Source organism: Molossus molossus, unplaced genomic scaffold (genome assembly GCF_014108415.1).
Source record: "Molossus molossus isolate mMolMol1 unplaced genomic scaffold, mMolMol1.p scaffold_m16_p_19, whole genome shotgun sequence".
Lineage (NCBI taxonomy): Eukaryota > Metazoa > Chordata > Mammalia > Chiroptera > Molossidae > Molossus > Molossus molossus.
Genome location: NW_023425354.1, coordinates 42,416,037 through 42,437,721, shown reverse-complemented (window position 1 = coordinate 42,437,721; position 21,685 = coordinate 42,416,037). Strand labels below are relative to the sequence as shown.

General features: G+C 54.5%; 1 protein-coding gene and 1 pseudogene across 1 annotated transcript; one reads left to right on the top strand and one right to left on the bottom strand.

Annotated features, from left to right (window-relative positions):
- Nucleotides 1–663: 663 nt before the first annotated feature.
- Nucleotides 664–13,483, bottom strand: WDR81 (WD repeat domain 81). The gene is made up of 10 exons (XM_036268498.1): nucleotides 9,560–13,483; nucleotides 8,511–8,618; nucleotides 8,063–8,253; nucleotides 7,750–7,940; nucleotides 7,326–7,491; nucleotides 7,088–7,247; nucleotides 5,717–6,406; nucleotides 3,889–4,034; nucleotides 3,431–3,610; nucleotides 664–1,834 (listed from the first exon to the last, which is right to left on the bottom strand). Exons 1-10 carry the CDS (start codon nucleotides 13,224–13,226, stop codon nucleotides 1,514–1,516), a joined length of 5,820 nt encoding a protein of 1,939 aa, XP_036124391.1. The 5' UTR covers nucleotides 13,227–13,483; the 3' UTR covers nucleotides 664–1,513.
- A 3,455-nt stretch (nucleotides 13,484–16,938) lies between these two features.
- Nucleotides 16,939–17,552, top strand: LOC118634167 (annotated as a pseudogene).
- Nucleotides 17,553–21,685: the final 4,133 nt, after the last annotated feature.

The following is a 21,685-nucleotide window of genomic DNA, read 5'->3' as shown; positions in this document are numbered from 1 at the left end:
TTCCCACCAGGCATCCACCTGAGACAGCCACCTGGAACCACATAGATTTGGGTCCCAACTGAGCCTGAAGAAAAGAGGTTCAGGAGATAATGGAGGAGACTATCATCTGGAAGAACAGGGGCCTTCCAGAGATCCCACGAGGTGGGGGGTTATTCAGACTCAGAGAGGCTATATAACCTGCCCAAGACACAGAGCTGGCCTCAATCACATCCAGGTTCCCACTTCCCATGTCCTTTGCTCTCCCTGACAACTGCCTGCCATCCCAAGGGGAGAGAAGGGGAGGCTGCAGGAGCATATGTAGGGAACCCAGGATAGGATGCCCATACCAATCCTTACATGCCCGGGATCCTGGCTGGCTGCCTCCAGCCTGGGTCAGAAGGCAGGGGATGGAGAGAGATGCTGAGGGATGTAGCCTCTCTCAGCATCCTACCTCGTCAGGAACAACGCCTCCTTACCCTCAAGGGTGAGGGTTCTAGAACCTGGCGTGGGGCTGCACAGACCAGAAGCCCTGTCCCCTGTGCTGCCTGGAGAACAATGATCAGGCTGCCTCCCCACCTCCTGCCTGCTCCTCATCCTCTCCTCACTGCCCTGCAAGCTGTAGGATCTCAACTTTCCCCCGCTGACACCAGCGTCAAGAAAAGCCTCACTCAGTTCCATGGCTCTTCCACAGGATTTATTGGTCGTATTTACATCTATTGCGAATAGTGAGGAGGCAGCAGGAGCCCGGTCCCAGACCTCATCTCTGCTCCAGAACGAGAGGACCAGGGATGCCATGGTCTTCCTGTCCCCTGGGAAAGACCTGAGATGCAGAGATGGGATTCTTCTTGCCCCTTCTCTCAGGGCCTTGGACCCCCCCACACCCCTTCACAGGGGTTCAGGGCTCAGGGGCTGACTCCTCAGGTCAAGGCACAAACACTGTGGTTAGGGGTAGGCAGGCACCAACTAGCCCAGTCCATCTTCCGTTCCCTGGTCCTGACGTCCTTCTTATCCTACTGGTCCCACACAGGGCAGGGCCCAAGGCCCTTAACTCCTGGACCATGGCCGGCCCTCCTTAGAGGATGGAGACCAAGCACCATGGGTCCTAGACTGGGGTGACTTCTCTGTCCTTGGGGACGGGGGCAAAGAGGTGAGCAAGGGTGGGGGGCTTGGCTGGAGACTGGGTGGGCAGGGCCAGTCTCCCTTCCCCTTTCCAAGCTCCCCTGTCCTGTGTGGAGCCAGAGGGCAGAGCAGGGGTGAAGAGAGGGCATGATGCTTCCCCAGCTCCTTCTCTGGCTTTCTGCTGGCTAGGAGTAGCGTCTCCCCAAGCCATGAATGAGATCCCTACTGACAGCCTTGGTGGCTCTGGGGGTTCAGGAGCCGGGACTCCCACTCTGCCCGAGCTGGCAGGCCGTGTGGGTACACTGGGCATGGGGCCTGAGGCTTGCATTGAAGGGGCTGCTGTGGAAACAAGGGTGAGGGGGTAGACTCCCGGAGGATGTCTGCCTACCCAGGCCTGGCCAGCTCCCACATCAGCCTATGCCAGGAGGCGGATGACCCCATTGTCTGAGCCCAGCAGGAGGTGGCGTTTGGTGGGCAGCAAGGCCAGGCTGGTGAGTGTGCCACGGAAGTTCTCAGAGCTGAGCTTGGTGGTGGCCTGGGAGGGTGGCTCAAGCAGAGAGCAGACACCGATCTTGTTGGCCACGGTGCCAGTGATCACCTCGCTGCCGTACAGGTCGAAGGTGTGGATGGGGTCGGATGCGGACTTGTAGTGGTGCATGGGCTTCTGCTCCAGCTCCTTCCAGACGGTCAAGGAGTGGTCGGAGGAGGAGCTGACCAGGACACTGCCCTCCACAGCCTGCTCAGGGAGAGGAGAGAGTCAGCAGGGCCCAGGCCTCTTGTGTGCCCACCAAGCCACAAGGTCTTCCCATTTTCTCCCACAGTATCCCCCAGGAAGACAGTGTCCTGAGCAGCTGACAGGCTGCCATCCTCCCACATTAGGCTAACATTAGTCAATATAAATATATTAAAGTGCAGTTAGCCCTGGCCAGTTTGGCTCAGCGGTTAGAGCATCGGCCTGCAGTCTGGAGAGACCTGGGTTTGGTTCCCGCTAAGGGCACGTACCTCGGTTGCAGTTTGTCCCCGGCCCTGGTTGGGTCGTGTGGGTGGCAACCACTGGATATGTCCCTTTCACGTTGATGTTTCTCTCTCTCTCTCCCTCCCACTCTTTCTGAACAAAATATCGAAAAATGTCCTCGGGTGAGGATAAAAAAATAAAATAAAGTGCTGTTAGCCCTGGATGGTTTTGCTCAGTGGTTAGAGCGTCGGCCTGCGGATCAATGAGTCTCGAGTTTGATTTCAAGCAAAGGCACATACATGCCTCAGTTGCAGTTCGTCCAGGCCCTGGTAGGGGTCGTGCAGGAGGCAACCAGTCGATGTGTCTCTCTCACATTGATGTTTCTGTCTCTCTCCCTTTCTCTCCCTCTCTTTCCCTCCCACTCTTTCTGAGGATAAACAGAAAAATATCTTCGGGTGAGGATTAAAAAAAATGAAGTGCTGTTAACCTAGTCATCACTACAGTCTGAGCATTTACTATGTTCAGGCATTGTGTTAGGCATGCTGAATTACCACATTTAATCTTTGTAACAACTCTATGAGGTGAATGCTGTCATTGTTCCCATTTTACAAAGAAAACCTGAAGCTCAGAGAAGTTAAGTAATCACACCAAGGTCACAGAGCCAGTAAGTGGCAAAGCCAGGGTTAACACCCAGGCCAACTCCAGGGCCCTCTGGTAAAGTCAGAATTGGAAAGTGGGAATTGAGAGGCATCTGCAGCCCAGAGTCTCCTGGAGTGGGGGTGAGGCCCAGAGGGAGCCCCGGCAGCCCGGCAGCCAGCAGCCCGCCCCCAGCAGCGTCAGTGCCGGTCCCCTGGCCTGGCCTCCACTTAGGATAGGAAGGGAATCCCAGCTGCCAGGAAAAGTCCTCCCACAAGTAGCCTTGTACCTCCCCTCCTGTGCCTCCCTGAGCAGTTCCTGAGGTCTGCCCGAGAATGGGGTAGGGGCAGGATCCCCATACTCGGTCTGCCCCGCCCCCACCACTGCAGGGGGCATGGACTCTGCTCAGTGATCTGGGGGCAGTAAACAGCCTCCCAGCTGAGCTTTATTTAACCTGAATTGGGTCATGGACAGGACCTGACCCCTGATCCTTCAAGCAAGACAAATATGGACAAGGGTTACTCATTAGAACATCTCCAGGGAGCAGCAGGGTCAGCTCAGCCCCTGGTGCCCGCCCCCACGGCCTGCCTCCTGCCAAGACCCCTGAAGTGACGCTGGCTCCCGACTCTCCCTTATACCTGTCCTTGGGTAGATACAGATCAGCGTAAGCCTGTCCTGTGTGGGCCCTAAATAGAGGTGGGGGCCCGGAGCAGTGAGATGGGGAAGAGCCTGGTCCGTCACCTTGATCTGCAGGATGTCCCCCTCATGGGCAGGCCAGCCCCGTAGAACCAGGCCCGTGCGGGTGTCCAGGAGCACCATGAAGCCCGAGGAAAAGCCGGCCACGACGCTTCGGCCACTGGGACTAACGGCCAGGGAGCGGACAAGCCCGGGGTTCAGCCCGCCACCCAGGCGGAACTCGTGCTGCAGGCAGAGGAAGACAAGCTGAGGCGCTGCTCCACCTGCTCTCCCTGAGGTCCTGCTCACCCCCAAGCCCACACAGCTGGAAGGCCTGAGCCTCTGTCTCCCCATTCAAGGAGAGAGCTCCCCACATCATAGGCCAGAGTCCCACCCCCCAGGGCTTGCTGCTGTGGGTGATCTGTCTCCAAAGAGAAATTACGCCCTGGCCTTCTCTCCTTGAGGTTTCTCCCTGCTGCCAGAAGACACCCAGGCCCGGGCTCGGAGAACTGGACTCCGCTGACCTGCAGGCCAGGCTTCCTGCAGTCCACAAAGCGCAGGGTCGAGTCAGAGCTGGCCATGGTGATGCTGCTGTGGGGAGCAGGCATGACAGCCACAGCGGTCAGGGGTACCCGGCTGTCCGATGGCTCCACCACCCGAAGGGTCTTCCCTGCAAAGGAAAGGTGCAGTGGGTCTGGGGTCCTAGCAGCTAATGGAAGAACCCTGACCCCCCATAACCCCAACCTACCCCATACCTGCCTTCCATATCCCAGGAGATCTCAGAAAATGCTAGATGTTTCTTAACCCTCCTACCTTCCTGCCCTCCTGGCCAGGCCAGACTCCCATCCCCAAAGCAATCTCCTTTCTTCACACAGTACCCCCTGACCAAATGCCACCTCCCTCTGTCTACCTCAATGCGACTCCGACCCCACTTTTAACTTTATTCCTCCCTACAATGATGCCAAAAAATAATCGGGCAACCATTTATCAAACATGTACTAATGCTATATTTTAAGCCAAACCCCTGTGTTAAAGCTAAAACATTTGTTCTGATTCCCATTTTACAGGTGGAAAAAGTGATGCTTCCAGCCGTGAAGTGACTTGCTCAAGGTCAGCAAATAAGTAGTCAGAGCTGATTAAAACTGAGGTATAGCCCTGCTGATCTGGGTCAGCAGTTAGAGTGTCAGCCCAAGGACTGAAGGGTCATGGGGTCGATTCCCAGTCAAGGGCATGAACCTCTATTGCAGGTTTGATCCCCGGCCTTGGTTGGGATCATGCAGGAGGTAACCGCTGAGCCAAACCAGCCAGGGCACATTTTTTTTTTTTTTTATCCTCACCGGAGGACATTTTTCCATTTTTTGTTCAGATAGAGCGGGAGGGAGGGAGAGAGAGAGAGAGAGAGAGAGAGAGAGAGAGAGAGAGAGAGAAACATCGATGTGAAGGGACACATCGAGTGGCTGCCACCCGCACGACCAACCAGGGTTGGGGACAAACTGCAACCGAGGTACATGCCCTTAGCGGGAACCGAACCCGGGCCTCTCTGTACCGCAGGCCGACGCTCCAACGTGGAGGTAACCAACTGATGTGTCTCTCTCACACTGATGTTTCCTCTCTCTGGAAAAATATTCTTGAGTGAGAATTAAAAAAAGTTTTTTTTATCCTCACTCGAGGACATTTTTGCATTTATCTTCAAATAGAGCGGGAGGGAGAGAGAAAGGAAGAGAGAGAGAGAAACATCAACATGAGAGAGACACATCGACTGGTTGCCACCCATACAACCCCAACCCGGGCCGGGGACAAACTGCAACCGAGGTACATGCCCCTAGCAGGGACCGAACCTGGGTCTCTCTAGTCTGCGGGCCGATGCTCTAACCGCTGAGCCAAACTGGCCAGGGCAAAAAAAATTTTAAATAAATAAAAAATACTGAGGTCTAGCCCTGGCCGGTTTGGTTCAGCGGTTAGAGCATCAGCCTGAGGACCAATGGGTCGTGGGTTCGATTCTGGTCAAGGGCATGTACCTCAATTGCAGTTTGTCCCCAGCCCTGGTTGGGTCGTGTGTGAGGCAACCAGTAGATGTGTCCCTCTTGCATCGATGTTTCTCTCTCTCCCTCCCGCTCTATCTGAAGATTAGTAGAAAAAAATATATCCTCAGGTGAGAATTAAAGAAAAAAAAAAAAAATACTGAGGTCTAATGGAGTTTAAGTCCTAACTGCTCCTCCGTCCGGCCTCATTCGGTCACCCAAAACCACACACCATTACACCCCAACCACCCCATCCTCGGGCCCCATTCCCAGAGGCCTATTTGGGGACAGGATGGCGGCAAGAGAACAGACCTCACCTGGGCCCACTCACCTGTGAAGGGGTCCCAGACGTGCACAGCCCCATCACAGCTCACCACACACTGTGGGGCCTCCAGCTGGCCCACAAAAAAGACACTCTTGCGGTGCTGGGCATAGATGAGGCGTGGGGCTGTCTCGCTGGTGCCGTCCCCGTAGTTGTAGAGTGGCCAGAGGCGCACAGTGCGGTCCTTGCTGCCACTCAGGAAGAAGTCCTCACTGCTCAGGGGTGCCACACACTTGACAGCCCCTGAGTGGCCCGGAAAGCTCTGCAGGCGGATCTGGTGGAAGTGAAAGTGGGCATCCTGCTGGCTCACACCAATCTCGTACTGCCAATACGCCAGCCAGTTCCCGCTCAGCCCATGGACACTGCGTGGCAGCTCCCTCTTCAACGCGTTGTCTTCGCTCTCGCTGCCGAGGCCCCCGCTGCCCATCCCGGAGACAGAGCCCAGTGGGCTGGGGCTCTCAGGCTGCGAGTCGTCAGGGATCTGGATGCGGTTGCCAACTAGGACACTCCCAAAGGTCCCTGAGTGGCCGTCGTCCTGGGGGCAGCCTCCGCCCTGGGGGTCTGACTCAAGGCCGGCGCTGGGCACAGCGGGCTCCACACTGGCAGGGCTGCGGCTGCTCGGGCTGATGCTCTCCAGATACAGCGCCGCCAGCTCCCCCACCAACTCGTGGTTAGGAATGATTTTCTGGATAATATCACCTGCGTGGAAGCGGAAGTGGTCTAAGATTAGGGAAGGTAACAGGCGGCTGCCACCACCCACCCAAGGGCTTGGGGAACCACAGAAGACAGGGCAGGTACTGGCTGTGCAACTCTGATCAAGTGACTCTTCATTTCTGAGCCTCGGTTTGCTCCCCAGGAAAACGTGGACTCATTCGTTCACTATATACACGTGAACATCTTCCACATGTGCTGGGCGCCATGCTGAGCGTCAGAAATAGACAAGTGAACAAGACAAGTCATGCTGTCCCTCCCAGAGCTTAGACTTTAGTGGAGAGATGACAACGTATCTGGCCACAGGACTGTTCAGGGAGAGGCCATCTGTCAGCACTCGGCAGTGTCTGGCCTGTACTGTACGGGCACCTACGTAAAGGGTGGGCTGCTCATTCCCCAGACAGCTTCTAGAGACGTCAGGACATCAGTCTGACTCCCCTACCTCCCTCAGGGAGACGCTAGGCTGCTCCCATGCCTCCTTGCTGGCTAACACTCAGTCCCTGTTATATCACGTTGGTACTCAAGGTCTGAGGCCAAATTCCTTTGTTCTGACGCAGAAAACCGTGTTTAACACCCACTGCTGACTCTGAGGGCAGGGGGACACGGAGCCCTCCCAGGAGAAGAGGCATAGCCACAGAGGCTGTGTGAGGAAAGGGGAGGGAGCAGTACCCAACAGGCAGGAGAAGGGCACGTAGATTGTGTATGCCATCTCCAAGGTGAACACCTTCTGCAGCTCTTCCAGCAGGGTGGGGTCCACCAGCCGCTGCTGCCCATCAGAGAAGGCCACCTCCGGCAGCTGGCCCTCACCGCGGCCCATGGCATCCAGATCCTGGGAGAAGGAAGCCCAGGGAGTCAGCTGCATTCAGAGCCCCTGCCCAGCCCACCTTAGCCAGGTAGGTCTACTCACCTGGTGCCGCAGCTCATGCAGCTGAGAGAAGATCTTAAAGAAAGTGGCCACAGGCTCGCTCAGGTGTTGCTGGACCATCTCCTGTCCGATGCGCAGGCAGATGAGGGCAATGAGGCTGATAGTTTTCATGCACAGGACAGTCCGGGCCTGGGCTCCACTTGGGAACCTGGAAAGAGCTTATAAGCTCCAGCCCCCCACACTGTAAAACTTGCCCAGAATCTATCAAAAGCTGTAAGTACTATAAGACCAACTGGTCCAAACCAGATGAGGAAACTGAGGCACGAAAGGTATGGCTTGCTTAGGGTCACACAGCCAGGATCAGAACCAGGACACCCAGCCCAGTGTCAGTGGACTCTGCCCCAAGCATCCCAGCCCCTCCCCCCTCGGCTGGGCTGCTCCCCCACAGGATGGGGCAGGGGCCTACCCCGTGATGAGGGAAGTAAGGAAGCTGAGCACAGGCAGCAAGACCTCGTGGCTGATACGGGGCAGGATGTCCATGAGGGTGGTGTCTGAGAGGTACACAATGATCTTCTGGGTCAGAGTCACCGCTGCCAGGAGTCCGGCCTCCTTACGGCTGTTCAGTCGACTGGGGCTTGAGGTGCTACCTGGGGCCACCTAGGGCCATAGAGTTGATGAGGGCCAGGCTGCCTCAGACCCCCTGGAGCCCCCAGGGATCCTGGGTCAGCCCTCAGGCTCCTCAGACCCCCAACCCCCAGCCTGCCAAATCGGGGACTGACCAGGTAGCTGATGTAGGGCAGGTACTGGTAGGTGAGGACGGGCTCCCCGTACAGATGGGCGATGTGGAGGAGGCAGCTGAGCACAGGCCCCGACACTATATCGCCCAGGACTGGTCTCTTCTGGTAGATGTTGCCAGCACTCAGCGGGGGGCTCTCACCACTGTTCGCTGTGAACTGCTGCCGAGTGGACCCTGCCAAGGAAGGGCCAGAAGCCTTGAGAGCTAGCAGAGGGCAGCAGCCTTCCGGGTCTGTGGTAGCCGCTCCTACTCACTCTAGCCTGGGGTCTGCCCCATGCACTGCCTAAGAAAGGCACCGACAGACTGGGACCCAGGACCTGACCAGGAGGTGGTTTGCAGTATTAGTAGAAAGGATCCCCTAGAAAGGGCTGAAAGACAGAGGGCGTGGGAGAAGTTTCATCTCCAGCACTGACCACAACCAAAGGCCTTACCAACGTAACACGATGTCAGCAGGCGGAGCAGGTTGCGAGCCACGTGCCGGGAGGCCACTGTTGGGCCAAGCTTGGCAGACAGCCAGCGGACCATCTTGCAGGCTGTATCTGCAGGGCAGGAGCTCATCAGATAATGGTGGCTCCCCACTCCTCCCACTCCACCCCATGGCACCCCACCTATTCAACTCTGGCTATAACTGCCAAGGAGCCCAGTCTGAGCCTGGCTGCCTCCCACCATCACCCTCTGTTCAGCAGTGCAGAGGTGACCTGTGGAACTCTGGCTTAGGGGCTGCTCTCGGTTTCCCTTTCAGTGAATCTTCTTCAGCTCATAAATGAGGCCCTGGCTGCACCTTGGCTACCATCCCGTCTGGCCTCTGCTCTTTTCTTCCCTCCACTCTCTCAGTCTAACCATACTGGCCTTTCACTGATTCTTTAATGAAACCATGACAGCCTGCGAGCTTTGTTGATTTGAGAGAGGAAGGGAGAGTGAGATAAAAACATCAACGAGAAACATCAACATCAACTGGCTACCTCCTACACACTCCCTACTGGGGATCAAGCCTGCAACCCAGGCATGTGCCCTGACCAGAATCAAACTGGCAACCTCCTGGTGCATGGGTTGATGCTCAACCACTGAGCCACACTGGCTGGTCAGCCTCTGAGCTTTGCACATGCTATTCCCTCTGCATGGAATACTCTTCCCACTGCAGTCCCTGATATTTTCGCCTAGCTACCTCCTACTCATTGAACCTCAACTGGCCCTACTTTCAGGAAGTCTTCCCTGAAAACGAGATCTGAGCCTGTTATATTCCCTTCGTGTTCTTTGTATCCCCAGTCATGTGCTTTATAGCACTACCCTAACTTGCATGTCCATGACTGTCTACAATGTGGCACATCCTCGGCTAGATGTGAGCTGCAGGAGAGCAGGCCCGTATCTACGCTGTGTGTGGATTCACTCGATCCACTGCTTGGCACAGAGCAGATGCTCAGCAAAGGCTGAGTGAAAACCTGATCACTGTTTGACCTACACCTCAGGCCTGAGTACTCACCAAGAAGGATCCTCTGTTCTTGGCCCTCCGACTGCTCGGTCAGTGGCTCCTCTTCTTCCTCCCCATCTGCCCCACCACCACCAGCCACAACCGTGTCCATGGACAGCACCGTGTTGGAGAGAGTAAGCTCAGCTGCCCCAGTGACTTCATCTTGCTCCCCTTCCTCCTCCCCCTCCTCCAACACCACACAGCCTTCTTCTTCCTCCTCTTCCTCCTCTTCGCCTTCACTTTGTTTCAAGTCCTGACTGCTGTCACCTGACCTGAGGCTGCTCTTGTCCACAGGGGCACCTCCTTCATCTGCAGCCTGCTCCTCGCCCAGGGAGGTCTCACTGGTGCTGCTCTTGTCACTCAGCTGGCCCAGGCTTACAGCCTCAGCCTCTTGGGGCTGTGGGGACTCAGCCACATAGAGCCCCGCTTGAAAGTCCTCTGTCTCAGAGAGGTCTGCCTGGTCGTGGAAGCTGACGCCAGATGTATAGTCTGGGAGCCCCAGACCTGAGGAAGCAGCAGGCTCCCCATCCATCTGATTCTCCTCCCCAAAGGCACAGGAGCTGGGCCTGGCCCCTGGGAGCCCACTTTCCTCATCCTCAGCAGCCCCTGCCAGGCCTTTGCTTTCCTCCTGGGAGGCCTCCACGCCAGCCAGCACCTGCAGGACATGGGGCAGCAGGTGGACGAGAAAGGCCTGCAGGCCCAGTCGCACTATCAGCTGGGCCACGAAGCAGTCGGTGTACAGGTAGAAGCGGCCGTGAAGCCGGCAAGGACTCTCGTAGGCACCAATAAGAGGCTTCAGTAGGTACTTATTAGCATTTTTGGGACCCAGTGCCTTGGCAACAGGTTCAAACAGGTACCAGGCCGTATACACAGCAGTGTGCTCCTCAGACATGAGTGACAACACGAAGGGCAGCAGGATCTCCAGGCCCTCGGGGGTGATGTCACTCAGCACTGCACCTAGTTGCTGCCACAGAGCAAAGACCAGCTCCCGCCCCTGAGCTTCATCCTCCACGCGCCTTGCCCGGTACAGAAGGATGAACTTGTGCAATGCTGGGAAGTATGGTGGGAAGGGAACCACAGAGCTGAATGGGCTGAGCAGCTGGGCCGGGGAGGGCGGGGGCAATCCCTGGGAGACAGACCTGTATTCAAACAGTGGACCCAGCTTGCCGCTCCCTGCTGCCACAGGGCCTTCAGGTCCACTCAGCTGCAGAAGCATGCCCAGCATGGGCTGCAGAGACACGGGGACCTCCTTGAGATGGCGTGCGCAAAGCCCCCGAACAGCCTCAAAGCGTACCCACAAAGGCGCATCAGGCTGCAGTGTTCGGATCCTGGTGGCAAACACCATTTCAGCCAATAGGACACCCAGCGCCTGCATGTCCCGATGGAAGAGGTCCTGCAGCTGCACAGGTGGCTGAACCTGGGGCTGCTCAGGCACCTCCAACCGGCCCCCTAGGCCTTTGGTCAGGAAGTTGCCTAGTTTCTCCAGCTCTTCCAGAGCCTGCATGGGATTGAAGCCCTCCGGAAGAAGAATCTTCCCTTCCTCACCTTCCTCAGGGTCAGCCCCAACAGCTTTGCTCCTGCGGCCTGATCGAGAGGCTGAGGCCACTGAAAAAGACAGGAGGCCTGGCGGGACTTGACTGGTGGAAGAGGAGGAGGGACCCAGCTGGTCACCTGCTTTTCCAGCAAGGGAGATGGAATCCAGAGCTTCAGTGGCCTGCTCCAAGTCATCTTCCCCTGCCACAGGCCTATCTCTGGCCCAGCCAGCCTCACAGGGAGTGGCCTCTAAAACAAGCCTGCCCACTCCATTTGAAAGCTGCCCTGGTAAGTCCTCCCGGCCCGTGCTCTCCTGGATGGTCTGGAACAACAACCTAGGGATGAGTGGAGGCTCAGGGGCAAGGGCAGGAGCCCCAGCCAGGCGCTGGGGGTGTGGCTGATCGAAGAGCTGCACCACACCATAGTTGGTCAGATGTGTGTGAGCATCCACCAGGTGCAGACACACATTCTTTTCCTTTACAGCTTCCTTGCCCTGGAGTTTGTAGCCAAAGGTGAGGTCGATCCAGTGGTGCAGGTCCTGGGACACCTCACGGCTCTCCAGCAGCACCCGGTGGGCAGCCACAAACTCTTGGCTGGAGCCACACCAGGCTGGCACATCCAGGTCAGGCATGTCAGGGTGAATGGAGCAGAAGATAGAGGGATCCGTGTAAAACTCAGGGATACACTCATCAGGTGTCCAGTTCTGCATACGTTCCATGCTGGCGGGATACTCATTGGGCTCCCACTGAGCTCGTACATGTCCACAAAGCACTGACCGGGGTGTGCGCCGAGCCTTGTACACATAGTATGTGATGTCGGAGAGCACATCTGAGATGTGATGAGGAACATGAGGCGGCTCCCCACCTCCCGCACCACCTGCTACAAATGCCTGCCGTGTCATCTCATATGTGAAGTCCAGCTGCTTATCCCCTTTGTTGAGGCGGAACTTGGACTTGCGCAGGTCTCGAAAGCGCCCATGGGGTGTGGTGAAATCCACCACCCAGGGCAACACTGGGTGGTAGTTGGGATCCCCCTGCCGCCGACCTGCCAATCGATTCAGCTGCATGAGGTAGTGGAAGTTGCTGATGCGGCCATGGACCCAGTCTAGCACAAGGCCCCTAAGTTCCTCCTGGCAGGTAGGACACCCAGGTCCCCCTCTTCCCTCCTTTCCACAACCAGTGCCCGCCCTGTCCCTTGCTACAGGGGTCTCCTCCTTCTCATCCTCCTCCAGCCTCTCATAAGCACTCAGGTCCAGCCGGAGCTCACTGCAAAGTTTCTCATCCACAGCGATGTGGTGCAAAGATAGGGCCCCACAGGCCAGTCCCTGGCGGTGACAGGCATCCATGGCCCTCAGCACACGGAAGAGAATGAAGAGCACCTTGGCTTGGCTGTTGATCAGTTTGGCAGGGCTGAAGGTGACCACATCATGCAGGGTGAACTGCACATAAGGGTGCACCACATACAACATATCCAGCGACTCCAGCAGGGCCTCAGCTCTCAAAAGACTGGGACAGGCTGGGCTGCCCCGAGGGGGACAGGGACCATCTCTGGCATATTGGGTAGTTTCACCCACAGGCAGGAAGCAGCAACCATAGACCCTCTGTAAGGCTTGTCTTACTGAGTCCAGGGCAGGGGCAGCTGAGGGGGCAGGACTATGACTATAGGGCTGGCAGTAAGTATGATAAGCATGGCGCCACAAGTTGCGATAATTCTGGGCAGCCACATCCTGCATGAAGCGATTGAGGGTCTCAGAACTGGAGGACCCCTCCTCAAAGAGCAGACTGCCGCCCAGAGGATAGCACAGCCTCCGTTTCCGAAGTCCATGCACCTCTACTCGCGTCCAGCCTGGGGGCAGCCTCTGCACAGATCGTTGCAGGAGAGTCCTGACTTCCGCTTCACCCAGGCCCTCTGCCCGGGGACAGGGTCCCAGGGGCAGCCGGCGCTCGCGGAGGCTGGCCAGCCAGCGTGTGGGCACTAGGGCCACCACGTGGTTGCCCCCGGGTGCTGGAGCCAGCTGCCGGGCATCGATGTTCAGATCCCTCTCCACGCTTTGGAGCAGCTCCTCCATGTCTGGGCTTGGGGGCGGGGACCAGCCCCCAACCCCGGAGGTATGAGCGACTTCCTGTCCCTTGCTCCCCAGGGCCATCACCTCCTGGCCGCCTGGGGACAACGCGGGGTAGAGGCTGGCCACGGCCCTCCTCGCGATAAGTTCCGGGGTGCCAGATCGCCCGGATAGGAATGGACGAGGGGCAGGGGCTGGGGCGGAGGCGGCAGGGGTGAGCCCGGGACCGAGGAGAGGAGGGCGGGGGCGCTCTTACCCCCTCCGCAGGGTCCTGCGCTCCGCGCGCGGAAGGGCGGGAGCTGAGCGGTGCCAGTGCCGGGCTCCGCCGTGACGGGTCAGCTGACGCAGCTCACGTGATCGCCCCGGCACGGAAACAACCGCACGTGGCTCAAAGGGGCAGGCGGGACTCCGCCTACAACCCGCGCCACCGCGGGGCGGGCCTCGACGCACTCTGGCCTGGATCTCTGCTCAGGGCTGGTGGCGGCTTCACTTCCTCTGGGGCTGGAAGGGCCCCCAGTCTGTCCCAACAGTGCAGAGGAGGGGGTGCTGCACCGCCCATGAGATTGGCCTCCCCTCCCTGCTTCCTCCCGCATCCTCCAGATCTAAGGGAGGCTTTTCCCAGATATCCCAGCCTTTAGGGGACAGATGGGCCCTCCTGGTTCTACAGATAAGAAACCTGAGTCTGTCTGAGCTGGGAATTTGACATCAAGTCCTTCATTGCCTCTGTGCTGCCTTCCAAAAGAAGGAGCTTTTAGTTTTCCAAAACATGCCATCAGTAACATTCCCTTTAGCCTTACAACATGTAGGGAAGACTGTTATTACTGTTTATATTTTACAGGTGATAATCAAGAGCTTTGTCCAAGTGGCAGAATGGAGACTTAGAAGCTGGTGCACAGACTTTGCCCTGCAGTCCTCTTAACCGGCAGCCCTCTTCCAGCTTTTATTTATTTATTTATTTATTTATTTAATCCTCACCTGAGGACACTTTTCCATATTTTTTCTTTTCTGAAAGAGAAAGAAACATCAACATGAAAGGGACACATCAAATGGTTGCCACCCACACAACCCAACCAGGGCCGGGGACAAACTGCAACCCAGGTACGTGCCATTAAAGGGAACTGAACCCAGGTTTCTCTGGACTGAAGGCCAATGCTCTAACCACTGAGCAACTGGCCAGGGCAGCTTTTTTTTTTTTTTTTTTTTAATTCTAGGCTACCTGAGGTAGAGAGGTAGCCCAGGCCCAAAGGCCAGAGCTCTGGGGAGGAAGTGTTCCACAAGACTTCCTCTTGAAGATCAGCTTCTGCCCTGCCAAGGAGCCTTGCAGATACCACAGTGGCTAGGGGGGAGGACGCAGCACCGGATAGTGAGTGAAAACCAGATTGCTGGCACCAAAACTACATGATTCCTTATAAGGGGTCTTGGTTCTGACTCATTTTCAGGACAGATCTGCCATTGTCTGCATTGAAACCACAGGCTGTGTTTTGAGTCTCACTCCCAGAAGGAGAGTGTAGAAGTTTGGTGTAGAGGTGTGTGTATGTGTGGGGGTATCCATAGTCACTTAAGAAAAACTAAAGTCCAAATTAGAGAGGAGACAGGAATGGTTCCACCACAATCTGATTCCATCTGTTTGTTTGTTTGTTTGTTTTAATCCTCACCCAAGGATATGTTTTTATTGATTTTTTTTTTTTTTTTTTTTTTTTTTTTGAGAGGAAGGGAAAGAGAGATATACATACAGACAGAGAAACATTGATTGGCAGGTGCCCCAACTGGGAATGAAACCTGCAGCCTAGGTATTTGCCCTGACTGGGAATTGAACCCACAGCCTTTTGGTGTACAGGCTGATGTTCCAATTAACTGAGCCACCAGACCAGGGCTGTGTCCTCTTTCCTGAAGGGGCAGCTGGAACCCTTGATGTGCTTGGTCTTAGAGGACCTTGATCAGAAATTATAACTTACAACCACCATTTATCAAATACTGATTAGGATCCAGGCACCATGCTAAACACCATATACCTTGTGTCGTTTAATCCTTGCCACAACCCTTTTAAGGAGAATTTTTAATTAATTTTTTTTTTAGTTTATTGATTTTTAGAGAGAGAGGAACAGAGAGGGAGAGATATAGAAACATCGATGAGAGAGAGCATCAATTGGCCACCTCCTGTATGCCCCCCCAATGGGGATTGGGCCCACAACCTGGGTACGTGCTGCCCTGACCAGGAATGAAACTGGTGACCTCTTGGTGCATGGGTCGACACTCAACCACTGAGCCACACCAGCTGGGTTTAAGAAGAAATCTTTATACCCATTTTAGGATAAATAAAATGACTACTTTGCCCAAGGCCACATAGTTAAGAATTGGTAGAGCCGGCATTCAAATCCAGGTCTATCTCTTTCTTTCTTTCTTTCTTTTTTTTTTTGGTACGTGCCCCTAGCGGGAACCGAACCCGGGACTCTCTGGTCCACAGGCTGACGCTCCAACCGCTGAGCCAAACTGGCCAGGGCCAGGGCCAGGGCCAGATCTATCTCTCTCTCTCTCTTTTTTTTTTTTTTAAATCCTCATCCGAGCCCTGGCCGGTTTGGCTCAGCGGTTAGAGCGTCCGCCTGCGATCCGGAGAGACCCGGGTTCGGTTCCCGCTAGGGGCGCGTGCCTCGGTTGCAGTTTGTCACCGGCCCTGGTTGGTCGTGCGGGTGGCGGCCACTCGATGTGTCCCTTTCACATCGATGTTTCCCTCTCTCTCTCTTTCTCTCTCTCCCTCCCACTCTGTCTGTACAAAGAATGGAAAAATGTCCTCGGATGAGGATAAAAAAATAATAATAATAAATAAATAAATAAATAAATACTCATCCGAGGACATTTTTCCATTTTTGGACATTTTTCCATTTTTTGTTCAGATAGAGTGAGAGGGAGAGAGAGGAACATCGACGTGAAAGGGACATATTGAGTGGCTGCCACCCGCACGATCAACCAGGGCCAGGGACAAACTGCAACCGAGATATGTGCCCTTAGCGGGAACCGAACCTGGGTCTTTCTGAACCGCAGGCCAACACTCTAACCGCTGAGCCAAACCGGCCCGGGCTCTATCTCTTTTTAAAACCAGTGTTCTCTGTACTCCTTGGCCATTGCACTATTATTTTTTCTGACTGGAAAATTAGGTGTTCCTTGACAATCTCACACCTCCAACTTGGGTCTGAGTACCTGAGACTAGAGAATGAGTTTTGATGGTCAGGAGGTAGTTCCTGCTTCTTAGTACCAATAAAATTGGGTCCACCTGGCCCTGGCCGGTTTGGCTCAGTGGTTAGAGAGTCGGCCTGCGGACCAGAGAGTCCCAGACTCGGTTCCTGCTAAAGGCATGTACCTCAGTCCTGGCCGGTTTGGCTCAGTGGTTGGAACGTTGGCCTGTGGACCAGAGAGTCCTGGGTTCGGTTCCCCTAGGGGCATGCACCAAAAAAAAAAATCGATTGGCCGCGGGGCATCCGAAGGGGGGGGGGGAGGCAGGGAGCAGAGGCCAGGAGGGGTGGTGCTCCTGGATTGTCCAGGAGCGGATGGGAGGGGGCCTTGGGGGAGAGCGCAACCCTGCAGCGGGGATGTTGGTCTCAGGGCACCATGAGCTGAGCTTGCGGGGATTGGGGATTGGAGTCAGGACCTGCAGAGGGGGTCAGGGCAGGGGAAGGCCGTAGGTACAGGGCTTCTCTGCCGCAGCCCCTCTGGCCTCATGTTCCTCCGCATCAGGCGACAGAGGTAGGCCCAGCCCGGTGAGTCCTCAGCCCAGATCTCCACTCGTCCTCCAGGTGCAGTGATGGCCAAGTCCAAGAACCACACCACGCACAACCAGTCCTGAAAATGGCACAGAAACGGCATCAAGAAACCCAGATCACAGAGACACGAATCTCTTAAGGGGGGTAGACCCCAAGTTCCTAAGGGACATGCACTTTGCCAAGAAGCACAACAAGAAGGGCCTGAAGAAGATGCAGGCCAACAATGCCAAGGCCATGAGCACACGTGCTGAGACTATCAAGGCCCTTGTAAAGCCCAAGGAGGTCAAGCCCAAGATCCCAAAGAATGGCAGCCGAAAGCTCAGTCGACTTGCCTACATTGCTCACCCCAAACTTGGGAAACATGCTCAAGCCCGCATCGCCAAGGGCCTGAGGCTCTGCCGGCCAAAATCCAAGACCAAGGCTCAGACCAAGCCCCAGGTTTCAGGTGCATCTGCAGCTCCAGCTCCAGCTCAGGCTCCTGCCCCCAAAGGTGTCCAGGCCTCCGCTCCCAAAGGTGCCCAGACCACCACAAAGGCTCCACAATAGAGGCTTCTGTCTGCCAACATGAGGATGGAAGGACTGATTTGACCCCACCCTGGGCTGCTGTCTACATGGAGCTGGTGCCCTCCTGTGCTATCTGTACAAATAAATCTGAGGCAGGAAAAAAAATAAAAAAAAAAAGCTAAAGGCATGTACCTCAGTTGCAGTTTGTCCCCATCCCTGGTTGGGGTCGTGTGCGTGGCAGCCACTCGATGTGTCTCACATCGATGTTTCTCTCTCTCTCTTCCTCCCTCTCTCCCTCCTGCTCTATCTGAAGACAAATGCAAAAATGTCCCCAAGTGAGGATTAAAAAAAAAAAAAAAAAAAAAAAGGGTCTACCTGGTCTTTACTGTGGTCTCAGTTTCTTGACTGAGCAGGCACTACATTTTTTCTGCAAGTCTGTGTGTGCCCTGCCCTCTATTGGTTTTGGCTTGCAATGCAACAATGACCTTGGGTATAACTAACCTTACTTCAGAATTCCCTTTTTTTAATCATTCCATAAGATTTTTCCTTTTAATTTTCACTTAAGTTATGTCTTTTCAATGCCAGAATATAGGTGGGAATATTCAAAACATTTAGAGGTAGCTTAGATTCTAAAATACAACAAAATGTTCTAATAATATTCTGAATCTGCAAAACAGAGCAAAGAAGAGAATTAATGAACTGGTTAGGATTAATGAAACATACAGGGCTGGATCAACCTTGGCTGCCAATGAACATGTATTTCCAAGAGAGGAAATCCAATCAGAATTCTTTCCTTCTTTTGAATAGAAAAATCCTTGCAATGGTGGGCACTGGTGCACTAAGATTTCTGGGGCAATGACACCTTCCCCAATCTGAGCCCTAAAACAGGGGTTTTCAAACTTTATGATGTACTTCTGACTCAGTAGTCTGGGATGAGGTCCAGACATTTTTAACAAGAACCCCAGGTAATTCTGATGGAGGCAATCTGCAGGCCACATCTAGAGATACAATGCTCTGCAACAAATCTATTCCCAAATTTCCCTTAAATCCCAATCCAAGCACCCTTGGGTTTTGGAGAATCTGGGACCAAATTAGCCACTCCCCTTCACCAACCTCAATTTTGAGTGTCCTGGAGGTCATGGCTTGGATAGTCAGGAAGACAGACTGCAGCTGACCCCGGCAGTCAGCCCATGCTGAGTGAGGTTAGCCTTTGCTTATCATCTGGCAGGGAGAAAACTGAAAGAAGCTAATGTTTAATGCACCAGCTGTGGGCCAGTGAGTCTGGTACTGTGCTAGGTGTTTTCAAACAATCCTTTTTTAATCCCTACAATAAACCATGAATTTATTATTCACTCAGTTATGTAGATGAGGAAATTGAAGCTCAGAGATGTTAAGTATATTCGTCAAGCTCAGAGCTGGTAAGAGCTAGAATTTGAATCCAAGTTTGTCTAACTCAGTGGTTCTCAACTGGGAGCAATTTGGGCTCCCTGGGACTATTTGGTAACCTCTGGAGACACTTTTGGTTGTCACGGGGAGGAAACAAGTTGTGTTACTGATGGCATCTAGTGGGCCAGGGATGCTGGCTCCCACAGTACAGCCCCACAAGAAATTATCCAATTCAAAATATCAATAGAGCTAAGGTTGAGAAACCCTGTGCTTTTGCCCTAGGGTGGGAGGGAAAAGGGATGGAGATTTAGCAGAACAAAACAGAAAGACTAGCCTACCAGAAAGGCCTTGGATGGGAAAAGGATGGGACTTCTAAGCTAAGGATAATGGGAATGGGTCAGCTGGTGAGATTTCTCTTCCTTCCAAGCTTGGCCAAGGCCCTGATCAGTTTCTCCCAACCTTGCCAAGTCAGTCCTGGGACTTCACATTAAGCTTGTCCTGGAGTGACCCTGATTCCCAGCTCAGGACTGGGGCAAAATATTTACTTAGGTCTTCCTGCAGGACTTCCCAGCCAAAGTCACTGGTTCCTGGGGCCAGTTTGTTCCATCTGCAGCCCTGGGAAGCTCCACATTAGCTCCCTTGCTGTGGAGGGTAAGAGTGTATAAACGGAATCAGCCCTGCTGGTGTGGCTCAGTGGTTGAGTGTCAACCCGTGCACCAAAAGATCACTGGTTCGATTCCTGGTCAGGGCACAGGCCCAGGTTGTGGGCCCTCTCCCCAGTGGGAGGCGTGTAGGAGGTGGCCAGTCGAAATTCTTTCTCATTGATGGATGTTTCTATCTCTCACTCTCCCTTCCTCTCTATCTAAAATCAATAAACAAACAAACAAAAAGCCCAGCTGGTGTGGTTCAGTGGCTGAGCATCCACCCAAATACCATGAGGTCTTCGATTTGATTCCCAGTCAGGTCACATGCCCAGGTTGTGGATCCAATCCCCTGTGGGAGGCATGCAGGAGGCAGCCAGTGGATGGATGTTCTCTCATGATGTTTCCATTTTCCATCTCTCTCTCCCTCTCCCTTCCTCTCTCTCTAAAATCAATAAATAAAATAAACCTTAAAAAAATTTTTTTATCTTCACCCGAGGACATTTTTCCATTCATCTTCAGATAGAGTGGGAGGGAGAGAGAGAGGGCCAGGACTGAACTGCAACCAAGTGCATGCCCTTGACCAGAATCAAACCTGCGACTCATTGGTCTGTGAGCCGATGCTCTAACTGCTGAACCAAACCGGCCAAGGCAAGAAAAATTATTTTTTTTCTTCAAAAAACAGAATCAGCCAAGGGTCAGGTGGCATCTAAGAACAGTTAGAAGTGGAGTGAATGAGCAAGGCCAGGAGGATCCCCTTAGCAGGTCCCTGTCAGGGGAGGAACTGGACAACTTGAGCAGGGAATAGAAGGCAGCTGGCCTGGGGAGCAGGATTCTGATACCCAGGAGGCTTGCTTTCCACAGCCGTTCTCTTCTAGGCTTGGTCCAAAGCTTCACTGGAGCTCCCCCCCACACACACACATGCACACTCATCCAGCCTCCATTCTGGGCCTCCCCAATATTGGCCTCCCTTACTAGACCAGGGAGGGTCAGTCTGAGCAGACTGTGCCGACAGGAAATACCTCTGGTTCCAAACTCAGAACCTCTGCAAAACTAGCCAGCAGATTGGGGCGAAGGAGAGGCGGGGCGGAGGGGGGGGCATGGATGGTGACAGTGAGAAAGAGGGTAGAGGAAAGACCATACAAGCAGGTCCCCCATATTTGGCGTTCCATCTCCTTCCTTCCCTCCCCACCGGTGGTGGGGGTGGAGGGAATAAGCGGATGGAGTAGGGCAGGCCAAGAGGAGGATGTGGTAACAGCTGATTCGTCCCCTGAGGTCACACTTTCCAACAATCAGCTGTTACTGGGGTGGAAGGCAGGAAGTTTCCTTAAAGGCACAATGTTCCAAACACAAGTTTTAGAATTCTGTAGCTCGGAGGAACCGTAGCAATCACTTGGCAGATCCCGTATTTCATACAGAAGGAACTCTCACCCTCCAGGCAAATCCTTCCAGCTCAGTTACCCTCACCCCCAATTTGGCGCTTATGGAAAAGTCATGATCTCTGTCTACACGTTTCTGTTCGGTTGGGGAGAGCGGAGTGATGAGGTGGGGTGGGTCCTACACTTGCCCCTTTAAATAAGCAGTCCAGCAGCTTTTGCCAAGTCACTGGATTCCTTTCAGTTTTTGCCCATCCCCCGCCCCTCTAAACTCTCATTGGTCCCTGAGGGAAGGGGCAGCCTCTTCATTGGCCTCTACTTTGAAATCTCTTCCTAAGTAGGCCTGAGTCAGTGGAAAGCTTCTGGAGGGCGGTACAGAATGGGGTATTAGGCTTTGGATGGGGTTGTCGGCCAGTTGTACATTGACACGGCGCGTCCCCTAGTTTCTGACCACAAATCTTCTTTCTACCTTCTAGTGAAGACCGTGCTATGAATCTTTTTGGGGGGTGGGGATGAGGGGGATGGGGGCGGGAAGCAAACCATTTTATTGAAGGCTTTCGGGGGAGGCTTGAAGGGCTGGGAGGATAATCAGATCCGACGTCCTCGGCCTGGCAGGGACCTCCCCAGCTTCACAGCCGCCGAAAAGTATGAATTTTTTGTTAGAAATCGGTTCTGTCCCTGCACTGGGACGAAACATCTCCAAGAAAAATCTCCTGATCAGGAAGCCTTCCACCCCTACCCCCACCCCCAGGAAGAATGGACTAGACCTCTCCAGTGAAAGCTGGGGCTTAGCGAAGTGGGCAGTCCTCCCTACCCCAAAAAGCCCTCAGGAGTTCCCATCCAGTGGAAGAGTCTGCTGCTGCCCTGGGGGCTGGTTTCCA